This window comes from Sturnus vulgaris, chromosome 3 (genome assembly GCF_052056855.1).
Source record: "Sturnus vulgaris isolate bStuVul1 chromosome 3, bStuVul1.hap1, whole genome shotgun sequence".
NCBI classification, from domain to species: domain Eukaryota; kingdom Metazoa; phylum Chordata; class Aves; order Passeriformes; family Sturnidae; genus Sturnus; species Sturnus vulgaris.
The window spans coordinates 41,850,856-41,872,893 of NC_142245.1; the positions used below are offsets into that span (position 1 = coordinate 41,850,856).

At 39.3% G+C, this 22,038-nt stretch overlaps 1 protein-coding gene and 1 long non-coding RNA gene across 2 annotated transcripts in view; one reads left to right on the top strand and one right to left on the bottom strand.

Moving 5' to 3' along the window:
• KIF25 (kinesin family member 25) overlaps positions 1-21,601 on the top strand; it is a 41,874-nt gene extending 20,273 nt beyond the window's left edge. Inside the window, exons 9-15 of the mRNA XM_014875714.2 lie at positions 3,917-3,991; positions 8,285-8,434; positions 9,475-9,651; positions 14,673-14,824; positions 17,301-17,498; positions 19,878-20,033; positions 21,203-21,601. Coding sequence (XP_014731200.2) covers positions 3,917-3,991; positions 8,285-8,434; positions 9,475-9,651; positions 14,673-14,824; positions 17,301-17,498; positions 19,878-20,033; positions 21,203-21,360 — 1,066 coding nt within the window. The 3' untranslated portion in view covers positions 21,361-21,601. The remainder of the gene's footprint in view (positions 1-3,916; positions 3,992-8,284; positions 8,435-9,474; positions 9,652-14,672; positions 14,825-17,300; positions 17,499-19,877; positions 20,034-21,202) is intronic.
• LOC148224303 (uncharacterized) lies at positions 1,920-15,858 on the bottom strand. Its single transcript, XR_015802318.1, has 4 exons — positions 15,670-15,858; positions 15,432-15,551; positions 9,765-9,938; positions 1,920-7,832 (listed from the first exon to the last, which is right to left on the bottom strand). It is a non-coding gene; the product is annotated as an uncharacterized LOC148224303 (long non-coding RNA).
• Positions 21,602-22,038: the final 437 nt, after the last annotated feature.

Here is a 22,038-nt window from a genome sequence, read left to right on the forward strand (position 1 = left end):
AGGAAAAGGGTTAAAAATGTAAATCCCCCAAGGAATGCAGTTCTCCAGGAATGTTTTTTTAGTGTCCCACTACAGCTATTTTTTTATAAACAGAAAAGCATATGTTTCTTATGAACTCTAAAATGTTTATTTTTTTAGCAGTGTTTTATGGAACTAATAAATGTCAAAATATTTGATTTCAGCTCAGGAGGAAAATTCCAGCTTTCAACATGTTATGCTTTTATAATTTTATTGGCAAATCAGTTAGCAAAATAAAAAGGAAGCTCAGAATTTTCAATGTGAAATTCACATTAATCAGTACACAGGGACAAATCTATCATTCTGGTAAAAATACATGGGGTTTTAGAAAGAGATTCTTTGGATTTGCAGCATCTTTCATGGTTCCAGAGAGATAATGAAGTGGGTGTCCATGCTTCAGCCAAGGCTGTGGTTACAGTGTAGCATAAACTAGTTCAAGATTACTTTAAACCACTTTATTTCAGTATGGATAGCATTTGAACCACAGCAGCTAAGTAGTGGCAGTAAAACCCCTTTAGGAAGTTGAGTAAATATTTGAGTAGTGACTGTAACATGGAATCACGTGCCTTTCCTCAGATCAGCTACTGAAGCCTGACCCTAAAATAGCTGTACTGACCCCAGCTGTGGCTGTACTTGGAAGAAATGGCCTCAGGCTGCACTAGGGCTTAGGTGTGTGTCCAGCCTATGTTCAGCTTGGACGTCAGGAAAATTTTCTTCACTGAAAGGGTGCTTTAGCACTGGAACAGGCTGCCCAGGGAGGTGGTGGAGTCACCATCCCTGCAAGCGTTCAAGAAATGACTGGATGTGACACCACCTACTGCTATGGGTTAGTTGGCAAGGTGGCATTAAGTCAAAGGTTGGACTTGATGGCCTTGGAGATCTTTTCCAAGCTAACTGATTCTGTGATCTACTTTGCTGTGCAAATGAACTGCTAAGACTGACTGATTCTAGCCTGGCTTGTGGCCAGTAGCAATGTGTTTGCTTTCTTAGGCAACAAAACTCATCAACTGTGAATGTTTTAATCTTTAAAATGCCTTTCTTAGTATTTTCTCTTTTTTTCCTTTTTTTTTTTTTTAATTTATGTAGTAGCTCTGAGGTGTTTTGATGTGTGAAGAAAAATATTTCAACACATACTGAGTTAGAGACCTAATTGGTTAAGATGGAGGACTGGGCGCTAATGAATATTTCATCAGTTGCAGATGATAGATGAAGCAGAGAAAAGTGTTTGGAAGTGCTTTTGCTCTTTTATATTGACCTTGCAGATTGGATGTACAAAGTTTACTGAAGCATATGCTCATGTGCATGCAAAGCAGGGACAGAGTATTCAGTGCCAGTGTCCTCCTGGTCTGAACTGTGCCACATCCCTGCATATTTGTTGGTTTCTGAGTGCACTGTGATAGCACATCAGTGGAATGGCAATACAAGCAGTATTTGTCTATCAAGCCAGACAAGTGCTCCTTTCCTGATTAAAGAGAGTACATTTTCATGCAGCTTACAATTAGTTTGTGGAACACGTTGCCACAGGATGTTGCTCCGGGCCAAGAATTTAGCAAGATGCAGAAAGAAACTGAATGCTAATTCTAATAATATTTTTTTTGAAACAGAGATCCAACTCAAATTTCAGTTTTGAGGCCAGTATACAGCTTTTAAGGATTAGGATGAGATACAGAGATGAATTACTGTGTCTCTGGCCACCATATTGTTTCTTGTTCCTTCTTCTGTCTGTTGTCAGGAAAAATGCTGAGTTCAGTGCATTGACTCCAGTTCTGTATCTGTTTATCAGTGATCCCTCTGTATAATGTTATTTATGGAGAGGATGAATACAAAAACTCTATTTGTGCAGTCTATAGACTGTACCAGACAGATCATGGTCAGATATACAAAGAGGCTTGAGTAAATGCTGAAGAGCACACTTTGTCTTTATTCAGTTAACCTTGTAGTATCCTGTACAATCTGTGGGACACTGTTAAGGGAAGGGTATGGGTGTACTGTATACACAGAGAAGTGACTACACTTTGTAATGTTTGCTGCTACCAAAATTCCTGTTTCTAATTAGCCATTTTGCTCTGAGCTATAAAGAACATATATCATCTATTGGAAAACAGTGCAAGACAAAAAAAAAATCACCACAGAAAGATACCAGAAAAGGAAACTTTTTCAAAAGATAAACATTTGTACCTCAAATATTTAACTGTGGGTAATGACATTCATGTTTTAGATTCTGTTCATCTTCTATAAACAATGGGTGCTGCAGGCTGTAATCTTGGGGAGGATAGATTTTTGGTGTGCTACAGAAGAAATGAATGAGTTAGGATATCCATGTTTTATGATCAGAATTTCCTCTCTCTCTGATGATTTCCTATTTTCAGGTCTTGATTTTAGGTTGTGCAAACTTGAAAGGATTGGAGGAAAGATTTATTTGAAGATAACTGTTGGGGTTTTTTTCTCCTTGCATTCAAAAAACATACAGAGTTGTTTCAGACATCATTGTATGGGCCCAAGTATTGGACTGTCATTGCTCTTTTCTGAGAGGTGGAATAACTCATGCAATTTGTCTTCCATTCTGTTTAAAAATAGGTCTGCACTCCACATCATTATGTAAAAGAAAGTCTTCCCTTGAGTGAAAAGTGTTTATTCCAGAGTGGGTAGTTCACCAGGGCTGAGGATGGAAATACTGATATTGCCCACAAAGATAGTGCATCCTTAAACATGACCTTCAGGAGCATTCTGATTTCTGCTGTGCCACTGCGTCTTCTGAGACAAGTTCTCAGCTACCTCTCAGTCTCTGTCCCTGTTTTGGTTTAGGGCAAATTTGGGAGGAAACTTCTGAATGGGAGTCTTTTAAGGAAACAGATTTAAGCAGTCCTTCCTCTAACTGGTTTGAAGAAAATATTTTCTCGGAGAGAAGTGGGAAAAAACCGGTTTATTTAACAGGCAAAGCACTTCCCAGCACAAAAATGAACAATACTAAACAGCAGAACTTTTTGCCATTCCGAAGAGATGACAGATTCAGAAGAGTTTCTTCTGTGGGTTGTAGTCTGGCTTACTCAGTCTGTTTGCAGTTCTTCTGGCACTGGGAAATGCCACGGCCCAGGCCAGGCTTAGTGGGTTACAAATGTTACAGGTTACAGGAGCTTCTGGTGCTTTTCTGAGTATTTTGTCTAGAGCAGATTTGAATAATTTTAAGAAAAATAATAAAAACCCCTACAGTCTAGGGATTGTTTTTGCCACAGCTAGCCAGAAAAACTAACCAAAAGCAAAGGAGAGCTCTCTCCTGCTGTCGGCTGCAGACAACACAGTCTCTGTGAAGGATGCAGGGGAGTAAGTACAAGTGCTGTCTCTGATAACAAACTCTGCATCTCTTCTCTCCCCTTTCACTTTTGGAACCAGTCTTAAACCTGCAGAACTTAATATTCAACACCAACAGAATAGATGATTTGGAGATACAAGCATCATAGAGTTACTCCGGGACATTCCCTCTTTTTGTTTTCCCTCAAACTTTACCCACATCTAAAGGGCAGTACAACCTGACCACTGTCTTCCATAATGTGATACATAGGAAGCCCAGGCAGCAGGGCTATTTCATGTTACAGTAGGTGGGAAAAAGTTGCAGGGATCCTGTACAGCCTAAAAAAAGACTTCCAGAGGGGCAGGCAAGAGGTTTAGATTGAGCTCAGAAGTCCACAAGGGTACACCTATGTGTTGTTCTTCCCAGAATGCACAACAGCTGCTCCCAAAATGTGAATGAGAACTTTGGAGTTCTAATTTTCATTTCTCTGACACAGAAATGTCAGCAGGTTCCAGTTTTTATGTCACTGGCCTACAGTTTCTATGGTCTGTGTTCTTGTGACACCATTTATATTTTTTCTTTGGTTAATCATTGCACTTTGTTCCTCAGAGTTTACAATGATTTGGAGTCTCAAGATGCAGTATTTGCAGATGTGGCCCCTTTGCTAACATCTCTCCTGGATGGGTAAGTTAAAAGGTTGCAGTAAAAAAGCTAAATGACAATAATCTACTGAAATCTATCCATTTTTAAAAAACACTTAATAAGGGTGATATAGTCAAGCTTTATGGCTTTGCAGTTTCATTTTCCTGTTTTCTTTCTACTCACTACCAAGTGAATGTTGTTTCCCTGTACAAACAGTGAAAATGCAGTTAACAAAATTAAGCAGAGCAGACAAGTTTGGGAAAAAAAATATTATTTTTTCCTCTCATCTCTTTCTGTCAAACTGATGCTTCAAATGGAAGATGTTGTCTCTTTTGTGTGTGTTCTTTAGGTTATGTTTTGTAACTTTCCCAGTTGCAGACGTTGTATGATGCATCTTTTCCAACACTGTGAACATTGTGTTCAATGCAAAAGGCCTGCCAGGGCCAGTCTCTGTTCTGGTTTTGTGTCCAGCACAGGCCATAGGAGGCAGTGTCACCAATTCCTGGTTGAACCAGGAACTGAGCATTCTCAGTCATTCAACTGCTCCTTCAGGCACTGGGGTAAAACAGAATTCTGGTTTGAATAGAAAACTGATCACTAACAAGCACTAACAAATACATGAAATTACTTCTAGCTACTGAAGCTCTTAAAGTGTGATTTTTCATAAGTACTGAGCCAACTGAAGCTACTCTTTCAAAGGAGCTTTGATGTGCATATTGTTATAATCCTTGAGGACTGAACTGAGTTTTACACATGACTTCCTCTCTGCTTCTTTTTCATCCCTGTTCCAATACCACTTAATTACATGGTAGGGATCTCATGGGCCTTTTGCTCCCTGTAGAGGAAAAGACAGTCCCTTTCCATCCACAGTGGCAGAGTTGAACAGTGGCAATCTTTGTCCCCAGAAGCCTGCACACTGAAGTTTCCTAGGTTCCTTTTCTTGAAAGCATCCTAGAAGAGGTATCTAAAGATACTGTGAATATTGGGAATTCCATATACCACAGAGAGGCCCCCAAGGGCTCCCTGGCTGAGGGAAGTCATAGATTGCATAATTCTTGTTTACCAGTAATGAGTGACCACAGTTTTTTAGCTGATCAACCTAGGGACCACTAGGTTTCAGGAGTTTAAAGAAGTCTTAAAACTACTGCTTTCTCTCCCTACTTTTCCTTTTGCAATGGTCATAATTTTGCCTAAGTTCAACGCATCCCTTAAGAGTTTTTAGATGTATCTGAACTGTACCTTGATCTGTTGTACTTTCCACTTACTAATTTTTACATGGAGAGAACCCTGTCCTAAAAGCTAAGACTTTTGTGTTCAGTTAGGAAATGTTCTGTTATTGAAAACAAAAGACCTGTCTTGTTCTTCCAGAAGTGCTGTTTAAACAGAAGCAGATTCTCAGGAAAGGTGAGTCTGTACATATGAGAACAGCAGCCTTCCCACTGTAAATGGGAAACAGACATACTTAGTCTGAACCTTGAACCTCTTTGCTGCTCCTGATTGTTTTAGTTTGGGTTCCAAACTGGTCTGTAACAACTTTTAGTTTGAGTAGAAGGGAGTGTTCTCTCCTTTTCCTTATTTTTTCTGTGTTTTTCTTTCTTAATGGATTGTTTCATTTTTCACTACAAATATACAGGAAAAAAAGATTGTTCCATATGTAAACCAGACAAAGTATAGCAGGCTTCAAAGTTTACCGTGACCCATACAGGGCCAACAAGGGAGTAAGATAACTTTTCTTTTCTTTACAGCGTTGAATAATCCAACTTGTTTGTTTATTTTAAAGAATGAATTTCTCCTCTCATTTCCTTTAACAGAGTTCCCTCCTAGGGGTAAGCTAAAGTGAACACCCACACTCTTTTCAGGAGAGAAGTGCTACAAAACTATTGGTATTTTAGCTTGACAATAAGAACTTTTCTAAACAGGAATATAACTATTATATATAATAATAAAGTGCAGTTGAAAAAATATCAGAGCAAATACCTATGAATCATAGTCAAAAACCTTCAGACTTCTCTATTTGAAAGCTTCATGCTGGAGCTAGAACACCAGTGAAGTAAACTATAATAAACAAGTGTTATTATATAGATAAATATAAAGTAATCTGCTGCTTGTCCTCTTGTTGAATCCTCCAACAATTCATTATCTCCTGTACCTACTTAGATTTGATACCACTTTGGCCAGTTTCAGCTCATTTGGGCTGACTGAAACACTGTTTTTGCTTTGACAGAGAAGTGACCACTCATTGATACCAGACTTGCACCTCCATCTGCAATGTTACAATCATCTGCCCACTTACCTTCTAATTATATCATCTGTCTCTTGTCAGAACTATTTTGTCCATGGTGCTTACTGTCTTATGACTAGCAGCAATTAAGGAAAATTTAAATAGCTGGACTATAGGAAAGTCCTTTAGGAGAGGCTTCTAAGAAGACTAATTCTGTTTCTTCTAAGGAAAAACATCTGGCTCCCTTTTTGGTTCCAAAGATCTGTTTAATTTTGAGATAAGGCTAGAAGTCTCAATAAGGTTGGCCAGGAAGTATGTATGAGGGGTGGAACTGTGAAAATTACTCATTGTTAGTCTAGATAAAAACTATCAAAATTTGTGGGAGCTTTTCTACTGAGTTATGTCAGCAGTGAATACTTCAAGAAATCCCTCATTTCAGATTTACAGCCCTAATTGCTATCACATTTAATTTTACTGTAGTGCTCTTTGTTTTCAATTACAGTTATCACCTTTACTTCATCAAATCTATGACTCCTATTTTTCACTCTGCAGTGCATGCTAAAATCCAGAGGGACCTTACTATAGATTCATTGACTGCAACTTTAACTTCATATTCCCAGAAAGGGTACCCAGGTATTTTCCGTGTGGCTTATCAGCCCACATTTCTTTCTAACAAGTGAAAGCTTTCAAAATAATCCTCCTGAAATAATTGCTTCTAGGCATGTTTAATATGCATGTAAGTATTTCATTACTTGAAACCATACATTTAAAACAATTAGATGAGGGGTGTTCATTGAAATATTCTGGCATGTGCTTGAAACTACATTTTTGATATGAGGAAAAGCATCAGATAATCAAAAGCAGCTGTTCCAGGTCTGCCCACAGAGGAGGTAGCTTAGGCAGTGAAATTTTATTCCCTGGCAGAACAGGAGCAGGCCCATTCTTGCAACCCTCTAGTAGAACAGAAGTTTCTGCAAACTGTGAAGTCCTTCTTGTGTAGGAAGGTTCTGCTACTGTCGTATCTCCAAACAAACAAAATCTAGGCAGAGAACGGTCCTGTCAGATAAATGCATGTCTTCCAAGGGTTTGGCTGGCACAGTACTGTGGTCAACATCGAGTTCCTGGCAGGGGCAGCAGAGCAGGCATAGCCAAGGAGGAACAAAACTTCAGCTGCACAGCACAGTATTGGTCCTGCACACAAAGCAGTACTGTGGCTGGATGCATCTGTATCCGCCTACTTATTTTGCTTAAGGTGTTGACTTTGATCTAGTTGTGTTAGCAACACACTTTCTAGATAGGATCCATGTATCTCAGCTCAGATCCTGTGGCACAGGCTCCACAACAGTGCTCACAGCTGTGAACAATTCTTCTTGTATTATTTTCAGTGCAGCCAAGAGGCATTTTCAGAGTTGTGTTCGTTAGACATATTTACTTGTCTACTTCAGAAGATGATGCTTCATAGGTGCCTGTTCCTCTGCACTGACACTGTACACTTTCATTTTCTGCTTGTCCTTATCAGAGTAGTTCCTGCCACCTTTGTTCCAGAGTAGTCATTGTGTGCATGCTCATTCTCAGCTGGTGCTCTTGGTTTAAAATTTGTGCCTCCTGTTCTTAGGGCTGTCTTCTCTGAGGGCTGTGACTGGTGAGCCTGTCTGAAAAAGACTATGAGAGATGAAGAGTTCCTAGCTGTTAGGATACAAGTGCAGTGGTTTACAGCACAGCACTGTAACACAAATCAAGCCCAGAAATGGTTTAATTTAAAATGCTGTACTCTAAACTGTAGTGGTTCAAGAGCTGATTAAAAAGCAGCTCAATAGTGGTAGTGCAAAAGCTGAAAGTTTGACAGGCAAGGAGGTCTAACAGCATCAATCATTCCAAGCTAAGAATCCTTTAAACTTCTACTTAAAAGCATCCCTTTAACTCTGCTTAAAAAATAAAATCTGTGTAGGTGATGTTATGAACAGTAATTACTGTCAGACTTTGAGATCTGCAAAAAGAAATCAGGGGCAGCATTTTTATTTTCTTGTTTAAGTTTGTGTTCCAAATTGTTTGGAGTTTGACTTGCCACCTAGCAGACACATTTGGTAATGATAAAATAAATTACTATTTTTCAGGTACAATGTGTGTATCATGGCTTATGGGCAAACCGGAAGTGGGAAGACATACACAATGTTGGGACCACAGTTAGAGGGGAATTTAACATTCTCCACAGAAGAGGAATCAGAACTTGGAATTATTCCTCGAGCTACCCAAGAAGTGTTCAGGTAAAAACTAAGTAAAGGCTTGCTGTCAGTGGTAGTCACTTTAAACTGTATAGATAGGGTGAAATAATGTTTTTAATGTATCTATCATTGCAGATTTCAGCTTCACAATATTTATAGCTTCTCTGACCATCATGTGATATTTGAGGTTTTATATAGATTTCTAGTCTCTCTCCTGCTTAATTTGATTTTCTAAGACAATAAAATTATGCAGTTTTCCTGTGTGTTATCTGGCTTTCAGACTCTAATTAAACTTTCAAAAATGTTTCAACCATAGCTGTGGGAGTCCAAAAGATAGTTGAGTTCTGAAAAGTTCTGTGAAAATTGACAACTGGCATACATGAAAAAGATTTAGATTAGAACCCAGTCCCAAAGAAGAAGGATAGTAAAATTTTTAACTACAATCTGTTCTTGTTTTAAGAGTTCTTAGATTTTTTTTTTAGTTGAACCTAATACAGGTTTGAACTGATATGCTGTTATTTTATAGTAGAAGAAGTTAGAAGTTTTTCCAGCTAAGCCTGTTTGTTTTGGAGAAGGGTATAAGATAAATCAAAGAACCAATTTTGCATGAGAATAACTGTCTAACTGTAAATACTCTTCTGAATAGAGAAACCCTTAGTTTATGGATTTTCTGAGGCTGTGAACAGATAACTTTTTACAGATATAGTTTCCCTTCTCTGTTCATTGCTTCCACTCTGACAGATTATATACTCTGAGCTCTGAGTGCAGTAACTGTCAGCAGAGAAATGGTATAAAAAGAATTCTGAGGTGGGAGGCTGGTGGAAAAAACAACTGTTCATAAAACTAAATTCTATTTACTTCTTCAAGTACAAATAAACTGTATATTCTGATTCTTCAAGTTAACATTAGCATATGGATAAGGCAATTCTATGGCTGCAGATACTTAGTAAATGCTTTTATCGGATTGTAAGTATATTACAATTATAGAATAGATCTCTATTTACAGATTGTTCACTTGGGGTTTCACTTCAACATTTTGGGGCTTTTTTCTTGAAATTTTTTCCTTTTTTTTTATTTGCCAGGCTTATTTCAGAAAAGCCACCAGGAAGTTACTGGGTTGAGGTTTCTGTTGTAGAAGTGTATAATAATGAAATTTTTGATCTTCTGGCCAAAGACAGTTATGGAAAAATGCTTGGCATCAGACGTGATGTTGTCACAACCAGAGAAGGGAAGAGCGATGTGCCATTGCTGACGCACGAGTGAGTACCCGGCTTGTTCCTACCATCCAAACACGAGCTGCTGTTAACGCCATGTAGAGCTGTCACAAAATTGCATTATAGCACCACATTGCTTCTAAACAATGAGTCCTTACCATATGTAAAAGAACAGTTCTGTTTCTGTTAGCTCAGTCTATTAGACTGCAGTTGGCTGCAAATGTGAAAATACTTCCAGAAATAAATGTACAATTACTTTGAGTTATACTCCTGTATTAAGTGTCTTCCACTCAGAATGCCTGAAGATTCATATTTTGTTGGCATCTTGTCAGCTGTAGAAGAAGAAGGGATAATCTAGTCACAAAGCACTTTCCATTCAGTCTTACTGAATTATAAAATTTTCAGATTATAATAGAAATTTACATACCAGTTGTAAATAGTTAGGCAGCTGTACGGTGTTAGCTTTCCCTTTATGCATTGGAGTTACAAAAAATTAGAAAAAGATTTTAAGTGATCTTTTAATACAAATACCCATCTTAATATTGCTTAATGTTATCTTTTCATAACTGGAGGTGTTAAAGCTGGAATTGTTATGTTGGCATTTCAGCTGGTAGGTATTGAAAATCGACGTTCTTCAAACTAAAAGCTAAGAAGCAGCAAAGCTTCTCACCAATCCTTTTAAGATGTACCTTCCCAGCATTGGTGTATGCCAGGTTTGATCCTTATTTACACAACATGACAGTGTAGGGAGAGCTGGAGTATTTAAGGACACAGCTATACTTACTTTAATGCCTTCTTTTACTTACTAAGCATTGCGAAGATTTGTTCTAGTACTCAGGGGAACGATTCTTGGCATTATGTAAGTGTGGCACACAAAGCAAATGTATAGTGCTTTCTTCCTATATATAAAAAACTTACCATGGGTAAGTTTGGTAGATGGTTAAAAGTCATGTGTTCATAAAACTTCATCCATTAACAAGAGGGAATCTGTTTGAGATGCTTCATTTTAGCAGTAGCTGTGTTGTTTATCGTAGAATGTCTGAGTGGGGAAGGGGCCCACAAGATCATTGAGTCCAACTCCTGGCCCTGCACAGGACAGCCCCAAGAATCCCATTCTAGTACCTGGCCAGCCTGTGGCTGAAAAACCATTTCCTAATATCCAATGTAAACCTCCTCTGACACAGCTTCTGGCTGTTCCCTTAGGTTACCAGAAAGAAGAGGTTGGTTCCTGCCCTTCTGCTTCTCTTCACAAGGAAGTTGTAACTGCAATGAGGTCTCCCCTCAGTCTCCTCCAGGCTGAACTGAACAAGTGACCTCAGCTTCTGCTTATGTGGCTTCCCCTCTAGACCTTTCACCATTTTTGTGGCCTTTCTTTGGGACTTATGCTAGTAGTATCAACATTAGCTAGGAAAAAAAAAATTAGGATAAGCAGTACTAGTAGCACCAGAGAGGTGATGGTACCCAGTGGAATGAAACTGGACATCTCTCTGTGAGCACCCAGCATGAGAACAGATTCCAGAAGGGAGCATGTGCATTATCAAAATGTCACATAAAGAAGTGTCCTGCTCCTTGAGTAAATAATGTTTGTGAAAAGAAACATCTTACTCTATTGAAATGTTTAGAACAGCATTAGAGTTTTCTATGTTTCTGAGGAAATGTGATGCTTTTCTTTGCTTCTCTGTAATAATTCTTGTCATGGTCTAATCTCTACTTTTCCAGGAGGAATTAGCAGTGAGATATGAAATGCATCCCAATGCCAATTAAATAAAATGCACCGTCAGTGGAATTAATTTTGTCCTGTGGGACTTAGTCACATAAGCAGACCAGTAGTTTGTTTATGTGGATTTAATGCTATTCCCAGCAAGCCTTGATAAAAATACAAGAATGTACTGGAGCATTGTGGAAGGATACTTCTATTCTACCTAGTGATACACATTTATTGATTTGTAATTTCTAGCAATTTAATTGCTCATAGAAAAGTGGGAGCCCAGAGAAACTGTCGAGTAGTTTTCTTCACTGTGAGAGATAGAGGATTCTCCTTTCTTTCTATGAAATAATAAGCACTGTAATATTCTCAGAAGGATTAACATTTGTATCTGGTGTTTGCCTGCTCTTTGGTCTTGAGGTTAAATACAATTTCCATAGACATTCTGCAAGCTTGATTGCACTCTGCATGTTCCATAAGAATTTGGAATGAATTAAAAGTGACTGGAGCTTAAAGTGATGAATCCTTTTGCCCTTTCTGTCTGTATTATGCTGACTAGTGGGTTTCTCTCTGTCTCTATTCTTGTATTTCCCCAACTGTGACTCTACTCCTACTTTTAGTATTTCTTTAAGGCTCTGCTGTCCAGGGAATGAAAAACTCCAGAAGAGACTGGGAGCAGAACTTAACTTGTGTATACTGAATCTTTCTTGGAGGAGCTATCTTTTCCCTTTGACTAGACAGGAAAGGAGCTATATGACTTAGAAAGGGAAGATGGGCGCATGTAGTGTAGGTGTGCTGGGAGTTGAACTTTCCCTGTTTCAAAACCTCCACAAATAGTTTTTAATTATGGTATTTCAGTAACTAAGATGCTGGTCTGGCATAATTTTATTCCTGAAAAATGCTTGTTCCACTTCCCAAGGGAATTTTGCATAGTTAGTGGGTGACCCATCTCTTTTCATAGGTTTTGGAAAAAGTAGAGGTGAGAAGCAGTGGGACTTGTGCCATCGAGACAAAAAAAAAAAGAAGCTGCAATAAGGTTTCATTTGTCCTTCTAGTTAATAAAATGGCTGCTCTGTTTATTTCTGTAAATTTTAATTTATGGCAAAGGAACCTGGAGCCTTGAACTAAAACTCTTAAAAGCCACTTATCTCAATCAGTTAATAATAAATTCTAATGCAAACATAAATAAAAATATGGCATTGTATCTCAATTACAATGCAAGTAGTGAAAAAGTTGAATTCATAAACAGGTTATATTAATAATTACATAGAAAGGTTAATAAGAAAAAACAAACCCAAACAAAGTAAAGGAACCATTGAGTGAGGCCACCCAGCTGCCTGAAATCAAAAGTAAACAATTGGTGCTTTGAATAAAAACACATCCTCATTTATGATAATATTTCACCTAGAATATATTGGCCTGCTGGGTCTCATTGGCTTCTCCATATGTCCACTAAAGTACAGTAGTCTCTTTCCTGCTAACACATTCATCTTATTGAATCACAAAAACCTCAGTCTCTTTCTTCTTTTATAGCTTGGTTGACTTTGGAGAGCTTTCAGCATCAAATTTTTAATGTAACCACAATAGGGCTTCTCTTTGTAGAATCTGGTCCTGGAACGTGTGGCACATAGAGCACGATGAAGTTGTAGAGATTATAGTAAAATATTATTTCTGTCAGTCCTGTGGAGAAGCTACTGTGCCAAGCTTGCCACACTGGGCTGGGGATGTTGCTTGTCTTCAAAGCCAGCTGCAGCTTCCCAGCCATAGGCGACCAGCACTGACAGCACACCCTGAGCCCTGTCTTCCTTGGCAAATACAGGCATGGGGCAGCAGCTTGGAGCACTGACCCTTTGCCAGCTCACAGCAGCAGCTTGCAGAAGCCAGCAGCCTGGTGCTGCATCCTAGCCAAGGCTGCTTCCTTGTCAGGCCTTCCAGTCCTGGCTGACTAGCCACTGGAAGATGCAGTTCAAGGCTTGGGAAGGCAGGATGTGTGTGCCTCCTTGGATGTGAGGCAATAGCCAGATCACCCCAGTGTCAGGCTCTGACTGTAGGAACTAGAGCCACTGGGTCTCTGCTGGCACCAGGTCAAACAAGCAGGAGACATCCCCAGTGGGTGCCCAGAGGCCGGCATGTGTGGCTCAGGATTGACAGGGGAAGTCTGTAGTGATTATTTAGCTCATGCAGCCCTGGATACGCAGGGATCTGCACTTAGATGGCTGCTTCTCCTAAGTGCCTGGAGATATGGTGTGGCCAAATGCTTTTCTGTGCTTCAGAACCCTTGTTTTGTTTTTCGAGGAAATTGTTTTAGTTGAGTACAGTTTGTTTTCTTTTGTTCTTCTATCTCTAAACTCTTCGAGTATGGCATAAAATAAGTTTGTGCCTGCTGTGACTTTTACTGAAATCACCCAAATCTAAGTCATAAAGACCTTACCTTTTATCACATGCTTGCTTTTGCTGTCTGCAGCGCTGTGGAACCAAGCCTGTGGCCTGTCATGGCACTTATTAATGGTTGTGCTGTTACAGAGCATTCAGTGACCAAGCTGTGATACACAGTCATAATTTATACCTCCACTTAAAAACAATTGTTTAGGTGTTGTACCTTCAATGATTATTGAAGGCAACACAGAGAAAGAAAAGAGTAGGCACTCTTACCTCATTTGTTTTAGACATTGCAAACCTAGGGAAAATCATAGTGGGTTTTTTCTTTACCTAACCAGTTTACTTCATTTTCTGTGTTTATTTCACTGTGTGTGCTAGGTCTTTGCCCTTGGATTGATCATATTTGCAGTACTTCCTTTAACAGGAAAAGAAAACAGATAGTATGAGATAAATGGTCTATAGAAATTTACGTCTATTTTTTCTGACATTGTGCTTATTGAACAGTGCAACTGGACGTTTTTCCTAGGGATTTTGGATTTAATTTTAAGAATTAGGCAAAACCTAATAATCTAAGAATAGGCATAACCTAAGAAAATTAGCTACCTGAGCATAAATTGGACGAATCTACTTCTGTAAGAAGAGATTCCAGCAACGTCTAAACCTGTGTCTTTTCTTCCAAAGTGTGGAGATATAGAAATGTCTATTGTTTCAAGAGCTGAGCTACAGTACTTCTGGACCTGCAAGGCTGGCAGGCCACTTCTGCAGCACATTCGGGACTGCATCACAGCTTTTGGCTTGAATTTTCATCTTTATCCCACCTGAAAAATACAGTTGTTTGTGCAGCTCAAAACTGAGAGTAGTATAAGGAGGAGAGCAGGGAAGTGGAAATGCTCATTCAAGGTTCTCATTCAAGTTGTCAGCTTTGTTGTGTGATTTTTCCTGCCAGTCAGTTAAATATCCCTTCTGTTTCTTTACTTCTTAGGACTGTTGAAAATGCATCTGAATTTTTGCATCTAGTCAACAAAGGCCTACAGCTGAGAGTCACGCACCCAACACTGGTGCATGCTCATTCCTCTCGTTCTCATCTGGTAGTGACACTGACCATAACCACAGTTGTCTTTGGAGATAACTTTGGTAAGTAGGATGTTACTAAAATACATCTAGACACAGTTGTTTACAGAAGAACAGTCTGTGGACTGGGAGGTTTTCAATTGCTTTTTCTTACTTTTTCTAATGTTTGATACATTCTCTCAGTTCTTTTCCATTTTTCTAACTTCTATGTTCTTTCTTAAATAAAGATAATTTTCATGTTTGGTTGCTACTTTCAGTTTCATAAAATGTTAGCACTTTTCTTTGCATGCCTTGACTTAGAGAGTTGTTGAAGTTTTATTGCATGAGGCAACTAATGGATAAGTATTATCAGAAAGTCATAAGAGACGGTATAAGATAATAAAGATCTTGATAAGGTAGATACTCAAATAAAGTAGTTAAATCATTTACAATGAATAATTACATGTCATACAAAGATTGTGGTTAAGCTAATCATAAATTTTAGGGATCATCATATGCTTTTGGTTGAGTAAGAATTAAATCTATTTACTCTCTGCCTAGCAAAAATGTCCTTTAAATTCAGAATCTTTTGAACTTTTAATAATAGGCCTGTATGAAAAGACAAAATACTTGCCCTATTTACTATGGCAACGTTGATATTTCTACTTTTCACTACCACACCACGACTTACCAGTTTTCTTGGTTGAGGAACAACTTTATTTTGGGGCTCTTGGGGGTAACTTTATTTTCTTTTGCTCATATTATAATTAGGCTCTCTGCTTTCAGTGCTGTGTTCCATCTCCTTCATAGTCTGCAACAACAATATGATTTTGAAAAGTGGGAAATATTTAACATTTTTTCCCTTAGATTGCTATCAGAAATTTAACCAACAGTATCCGCAAAGCAGAACAAACAGTGCCCCCTCTTACCTATGGGCCTTGCCAAAAGACACAGTTACTTCACAAGTTGCAGCTCCAGCATTCCTGATGCTAACTCTAGCCAGCTTCAGATTCTTGTCAATTAGACTGATGGTACTTTTCTAAACTCAGTGCTTGCACCATTAGCACAGCAGCCATCTTGTCTAGTCTAGAATTCCTTTTGCCACTTCTAATTGCAGCCACTCCACTGTGCCAGGTTGCCTGGCAGCAAAGTTCTGCCGAAATGTCTAACTGTTGTTGAATGCAAATGGCAGCTTTTGACTCGCAGCACATGGGTGAAGATGTGCACTGTAAGGGAACAGAGCAGCACTGCAGCTGCGACCTCACTGCAGCAGTGTGTGACAGCACTGCCTGTCTTGTTTAAAAGGAAAGGATCCTGATTTAAAAGCTATTGTCAAATATGTCAATGTCAGATACCTTAGTTACTAAATAAAAAGTTGTAAAGTCTGTGATGAGTTCTGCACCTAAAGCCAGAGTTGACAAGCCAACATTTTTTCAGGTTTGATGAAGTATTTTAGCATTTTGATCAGTATTATCTGTTGTTTGAGGAGAGCTGTTTCTTAATTTCATTGTCTAAAACTGCAGAGGAGTGAGAACACTTAGTTTGACACTGTTTGGCCTGAAGCCATTTATTCTGTGTAAACCAACACAGCTGCTCTGCCTACACTGTGAAGAGCTGGCTCAGGGTTTAGCAGCAGCCTACTTGGGAGAAGTACAGAGCTCTGTTATGCAAGTCAGTCTGCTCCTTAGTCAGGTTTTGCAGTTGGCTGTAAGCACCCAAGGAGGTCTGTTGTCTCTATGACCTGTAGCAGAATATGTACCTTTTATTCTTTTGTTCTTTCAGAGAGAGAAATAAAGAGATAAATGAAAACCAAAACACTAAGAAAAAAACAAACAAAAAACCCAAAAACAAATGCTTTGGGAAATCCATTTTGAACATATTCCTGCTAAACTAATGTGAAAGCTTTCCCAGAGAATTTTTGTCTTCCTTCCCAGCAAAGAGAGAAAGCCAGATGCGTCTGCTGAGGAATGATACTAGTAGGTAGCCAACCTGAACAAGCAGGAATAACACTATTGAGGCTAATAGCTCAGTGTGGAGATCTTGCAGTGGGTTATGAGGACTGAAGGAAGTGTAGGGGTAACAGCAGCAAAGGACAATATAGAAGATGCAGGATAAGGATTGGGGTTTTTTTGCCAGAGCACCAGCAGGTGATGTTTCAAATACATAGTACCAGTTTTCAGTCTACTGCTCCCAAGCATCCAAAATTGCGCTTTGCACTCAGTCTAAAACTCTTTTTAAAAGCCTCTTTAAAGTCCTTACTGGACTCTCATTTCTTGTTTTCCATACAGAAATGTGAACAATGGGGATGTTGGATACAACACAATCTACACCAAAGCTTGTTACCAACTGGTGTCATCAGTTTGATGAGTAAAACATCAAATAAGATAGAAAAAGTCATTCAGCCTCCTTGTGCCATGAATTCTGACTTGTACATTGCTTCTGATAGAATAGCCTGAAGCAGCAGATACTGTAAATGCCCTACTGATGCCCCATTTTTTCCCCATCTCAATTTTCAGTGTCAGTGAGAAGCTCTCTTTTGTTTTTTTTTCCATTAAACCAGGTACTTCATGGGAAGATGAACAAACCAGTCAGAAACTAAGTAAAGAGGCTTCCTGCACCTTTCCACAAAAAATGAGAGACAATAAATCCACCTCTTCTTCCAGAGCCTCTTCACCAGTGCAGCTTGAAGCAGCCGAGAAAATGAAGCAAGTTAAAACGAGACTGCAGCTGGTGGACCTGGCTGGGAGTGAGTGTGTCGGTAAGTGAACGTATCTGTCTGTGGGCATGGATCCTCATGGATCTAGATTACAATAAATGCCTTAGTTCTTTATGGAGGGATATGCTACCCAGCTCTCATACAGGCGTGATTTGAACCCACAGATCCTGGCATAAACAAAATTTTGAGGGATGATTGATCCAGTTTTACACTGGTATAGTTTAACTGAAAGTATGGCTGTATAAGCTTGAAATAAGCTCAGGACAGTTACCCATATCATAGATACACTGTTTGTTCAGACTGCTTTTATTAGGCCTGTTTTTCTACTCTGAAAATTAGCATGTCTTTGGTACAGAAATGTTTAAAGGGCATAAATTATTTAAATATTACAAATATCTGTAATAATTGATATCACCATGTGTGGATTTTTCTGCTTTATTGTGGAAAATGTCTTGGAGGGAATTAGTGTTGAAAAGATAATATTGTTTTCATAGTTTCTTCAAAGCATTTTCCTCCTGCCTCCTCTATGCACACAATAATTTCAAAAACTTGATTATTTCCTAAAGGACAAGTTTTCTTACCAAGAAAAACCATGCAGCCAAATGTATCATTCCAGAAATAATGTTTTGAAAAGTGAACCAGTATTATGAAAGAGTCTTTTACTTTACTGCCAAGAATTCTTGCTGTTGCTCACTGTTAAACTTTTGTTCTACAGAGAAACCTAATATAATACATTATTTTTTCATTTGCTCTAAATGCTGAAAACATGTAATTGAGCAACAGGGCGTGTGTTTGTTCTCTCAGTTAAACCAGGACAAACATTTCCTTGGTTTGGGGCTCGGCAGGCCAGATCCTCCAGTGAAGCCAAAAGCGCTGTGCTCACATCAGTGTCAGATGTGGCCCAGCACACTGGGGCAGCAGACTGACCTCTGCCATCAGCCGTGCTGATGGACACACTCTGCTGAAAGTGAGGGCAGTGTTAACTCGTAATTGTTTTAAAATGTGGGCAAATCTAAGTGAGCAGCAGTACCTCAAGCTTCTCACACACATCAGCACCCTGCCCTGTTGGCCCTAAAGCCGGCCTGGGTCATTTGCAGCATTTGGAAGTGAATTGGTCCCTTTTTAACAAACTGTGTTTCATTTTGAAAACTCAGCTAAATACTTTGTCAAAGTTCATCTAACCAAATGCAGATAATCAGCAGTTTAAACATGTACCCCTTCCCCTATTTGCAGTTTTCTCCTTTAGGAAGATAACTCTTATCCCAGGAGTCCACTTTTCTTTGATATATAAGAAGCCTGGGGATGGCTGTATATATAATGATCTCAGTAAAGTTACCTTGAGATTCATCCTGTCCTGGATTGTTATCCACCCTTTGGCAGGGTCTTCCAAACTGTTTTGCTCTGTCCCTTTCTGACAACTGAAGACTCTACCGCTCCAACCTCATAGTTTCCCACAGTCACAGTTCTACAGCCCTCCTTGTCCAGACTCCTGGGGTTTTTGCTATTATGGTACCTTTTCACATTTCATTCTTGAACTCCTCCTTTGCTAGAAAATGCTGGCCTAAGGGGAAACAAGGTCTCTAGCCACTCTCTGTGCCTGTCTAGAAATAGGAGAGTAGGCAGTAGAGGAAGTTGTTGGCCTCATCTGATCATCCCAGTGCTGTTAGCTCTGCCTGACATGGATCATGTGCTCTGGGTGACTGCGGGTGCATCTGTACCTCATCCACTATCTTCAAGAAAGCTTGAGTTTGAATAATGTGATGCTATATGCTAATAGCATATTTCTCTTCCTCAAATGGCAAAGGTAAGGACAACAGGAATTACTCCTAACTGCACCCTCATCCAGACTGATCAAAGAGTTGAGCCTGCATCACCTCTTCGAATTGGTGCAATGTGTTGCATAGACCAGACCTTTACAGTGCTGCTCATGGGCAGCATAGCTACATAGGTGGTAGAAGGGCATAATTTTCTTTTATCCATCTCCTTAAAGCAATTCATGCCATAAAACACCACGCCACAGGCTTTGGTGCACACAAACACTTCACACTTCTGCCTGTTGTATAGTATTTCGTTCTGCAGCTTGTGCCATCAGTGCTTCTCCTCTTTTTCCTAAGTGATACAGATGGAGCAGCTAACGATTATAAAAAATGGTGGAATAAAACAGGCTTCTCTTGGGGTCCATTGCAGACTCATGTTTCCAAAAGCAGTGTTGTCTGATCTTAAGGTGTTCCTATTTTCTTGGTTCCATGTTCTTAATACATATGGAGCCAAAAATGCATTGTACCTCTTCAGAGATCAGCTTTAACATGAGACGCTTTGGACCATCTGTAGACATTGAATATTCTTTAACCTTTCCTCCACATTACAGTTTTGAAGTAGCTTTGCTTAGTGTTACCAGTGCCTTTTTCTATGCTGTACCAGGTATGTCTGGAGTGACAGGGGCAGCGCTGAGAGAGACCTCCTTTATTAACCGCAGCTTGTCCGCCCTGGCTGACGTTCTGGGAGCAATAGCAGAGCAGCGAGCTCATGTCCCATATCGGAACAGCAAACTTACACGTCTGCTTCAGGACTCCGTAGGTGAGGGATTATTCTGATTCTTGTTCAACAACAGATTTCTTCTCCTGATTTTTCCTGTCCTTTGCTGTGTAAAACTAGATGATCTTATACTCCTTGCTTGAATGTGGCCTCTATTTCAAAGACTGGCTCGGGAGAGTGTGAGTACACAATGAGAGTTTTGAACTCCTGAATTTGGCTAAACCTTGCTGTTTCCAAAGCTCAGTTGAAGAACAGCATCTCAATAAGATCATGTAAAGGGAAAAATTTGCATTTCACTGATGTTTCATGTCAGGTACAGCTTAAAAGTTAAATTTCAATCTTTATTATTACAAGGTATAATCACCTACTTACACATTCCTTAACATTGTGCCCTGTAGCAGCAAGACAAAGGAGGAAGACAGGACATGGCAGTGTCCTACAACTTTCTTTTGTGTTGGGGTCACTTCCTCTTCTTTAGCCCCTCATCTACACAGAAGCAGTTTTAAAGCAAGTGTTATGCAGTAATGTCAGATTTGTGTGCATGTGTGTAGTACGTTAGTCCATTTTTCTTCAACCAGAAAATATTAGCCCTTATGCTTTTAATCTCCAGTTAAAGACATTGACAGTGAATGAGGTCACAGTTCTTCAGTTTCTGAAATACTATGAATTTTTTGCTTAAGCTTTGATTTTCTCTCAGTACTGGAGTCCCTACTGTGAAAAGGGAGAACCAAAAAGAGAAGTTAGAGCTATGTTGTATGGGCGCTGAGCCTGATTTTAGCCAAGTCTGTAGTATGACTTTGGTGAAGTGCTGAAAATGGCAATTTCCTCCTTTGTTGAATCATTGACTATAAACTTCAAGTCTGTTTTGTTTCTTGCTACACAAGCCATTTTGCCATTACCCCAAATTTACAAGTATTTGACAAAACTTAAATAAAGACTGATAACATACATGCTGATTAACTGATGAAGCTGGTAGGGGAAAAAAATCTACATTAAAAATTGTGAAACACTTGGGGACAAATATCATATTGTTAGATACAGACTCCCCATGAAAGAGCTGTCTGTTTCAACAGCCCTCATCAGGAGCATTCTGCTTCATGAAACCGATGGTAACCTGTGCTCATTGTTGTGTATACCACTATGGTAAGAATGTATAACTTACTGAAAAAAATGAGGTAAATAAGTATGTTTTGTGTTTTCCCTGCTTTTAGGAGGTGATGCTAAGCTGTTGGTGATGCTGTGCATCTCTCCTGGCCAAAAGTACTTAACAGAATCGATGCAGTCTCTGGGATTTGGAACTCGTGCTCGGCAAGTTCAGAGAGGACAAGTCAAGAAAAAAACTTTCCCAGTACTGAGTAAAGGAAAATAAAACCTAAGACTCCTGTGGATTTAAGTATCATTAATGAGTTCCTCAGATGGAAATGTGTATTGTTGTCCTTAGGCCATTCTTTTAGATACCAACTGCCAGATAAAAGAAACAGTCCTCAACATGGCATTAATAAGCAATAAGCCTGCTAATGATGTTCTTGCTCCAAAGATAATAGCAAGTATTGACGACAGCTACCCACCATGGTAGAAGGGTAGAGAAATAAACTGAGCTTTAAGATGTAGCTTTGGTGATGTGTTTCCTTAGTTCTACTTGCCCTAAGTCAACAGGACCCTGATTTAGGATGGTTCACTTCTGAAAGGGCCAAGGGTGTATTCTGTCTTCTCAGTAGAAGTCAGGAGTCTGAATATCATTCCAGTGCTTCAAAGCAGCAAGTGGAGTACTTGTTCCCTGCTTGGATTAAAATGAGACACATCATTTTTTGATTGCTCTTCTATCTAGCTTGGATGGGGTCATTCCTAATGCACTAGCGACAGGTAGGAGTGTAAAGGAACCTGACAGCTGTACTGAATGGAGTTTTGTTCTCTGGTTTTAGGTATGAAATAATGGCATTAGTGAGATGGAGAAAAATGAATAAGGCTGTATCTGTTATCCCTCTGGAATGTAGCTCAGAAAGCAAATGAGGGATTACACAACTTTTTGAAAATACACTTAAGTTAA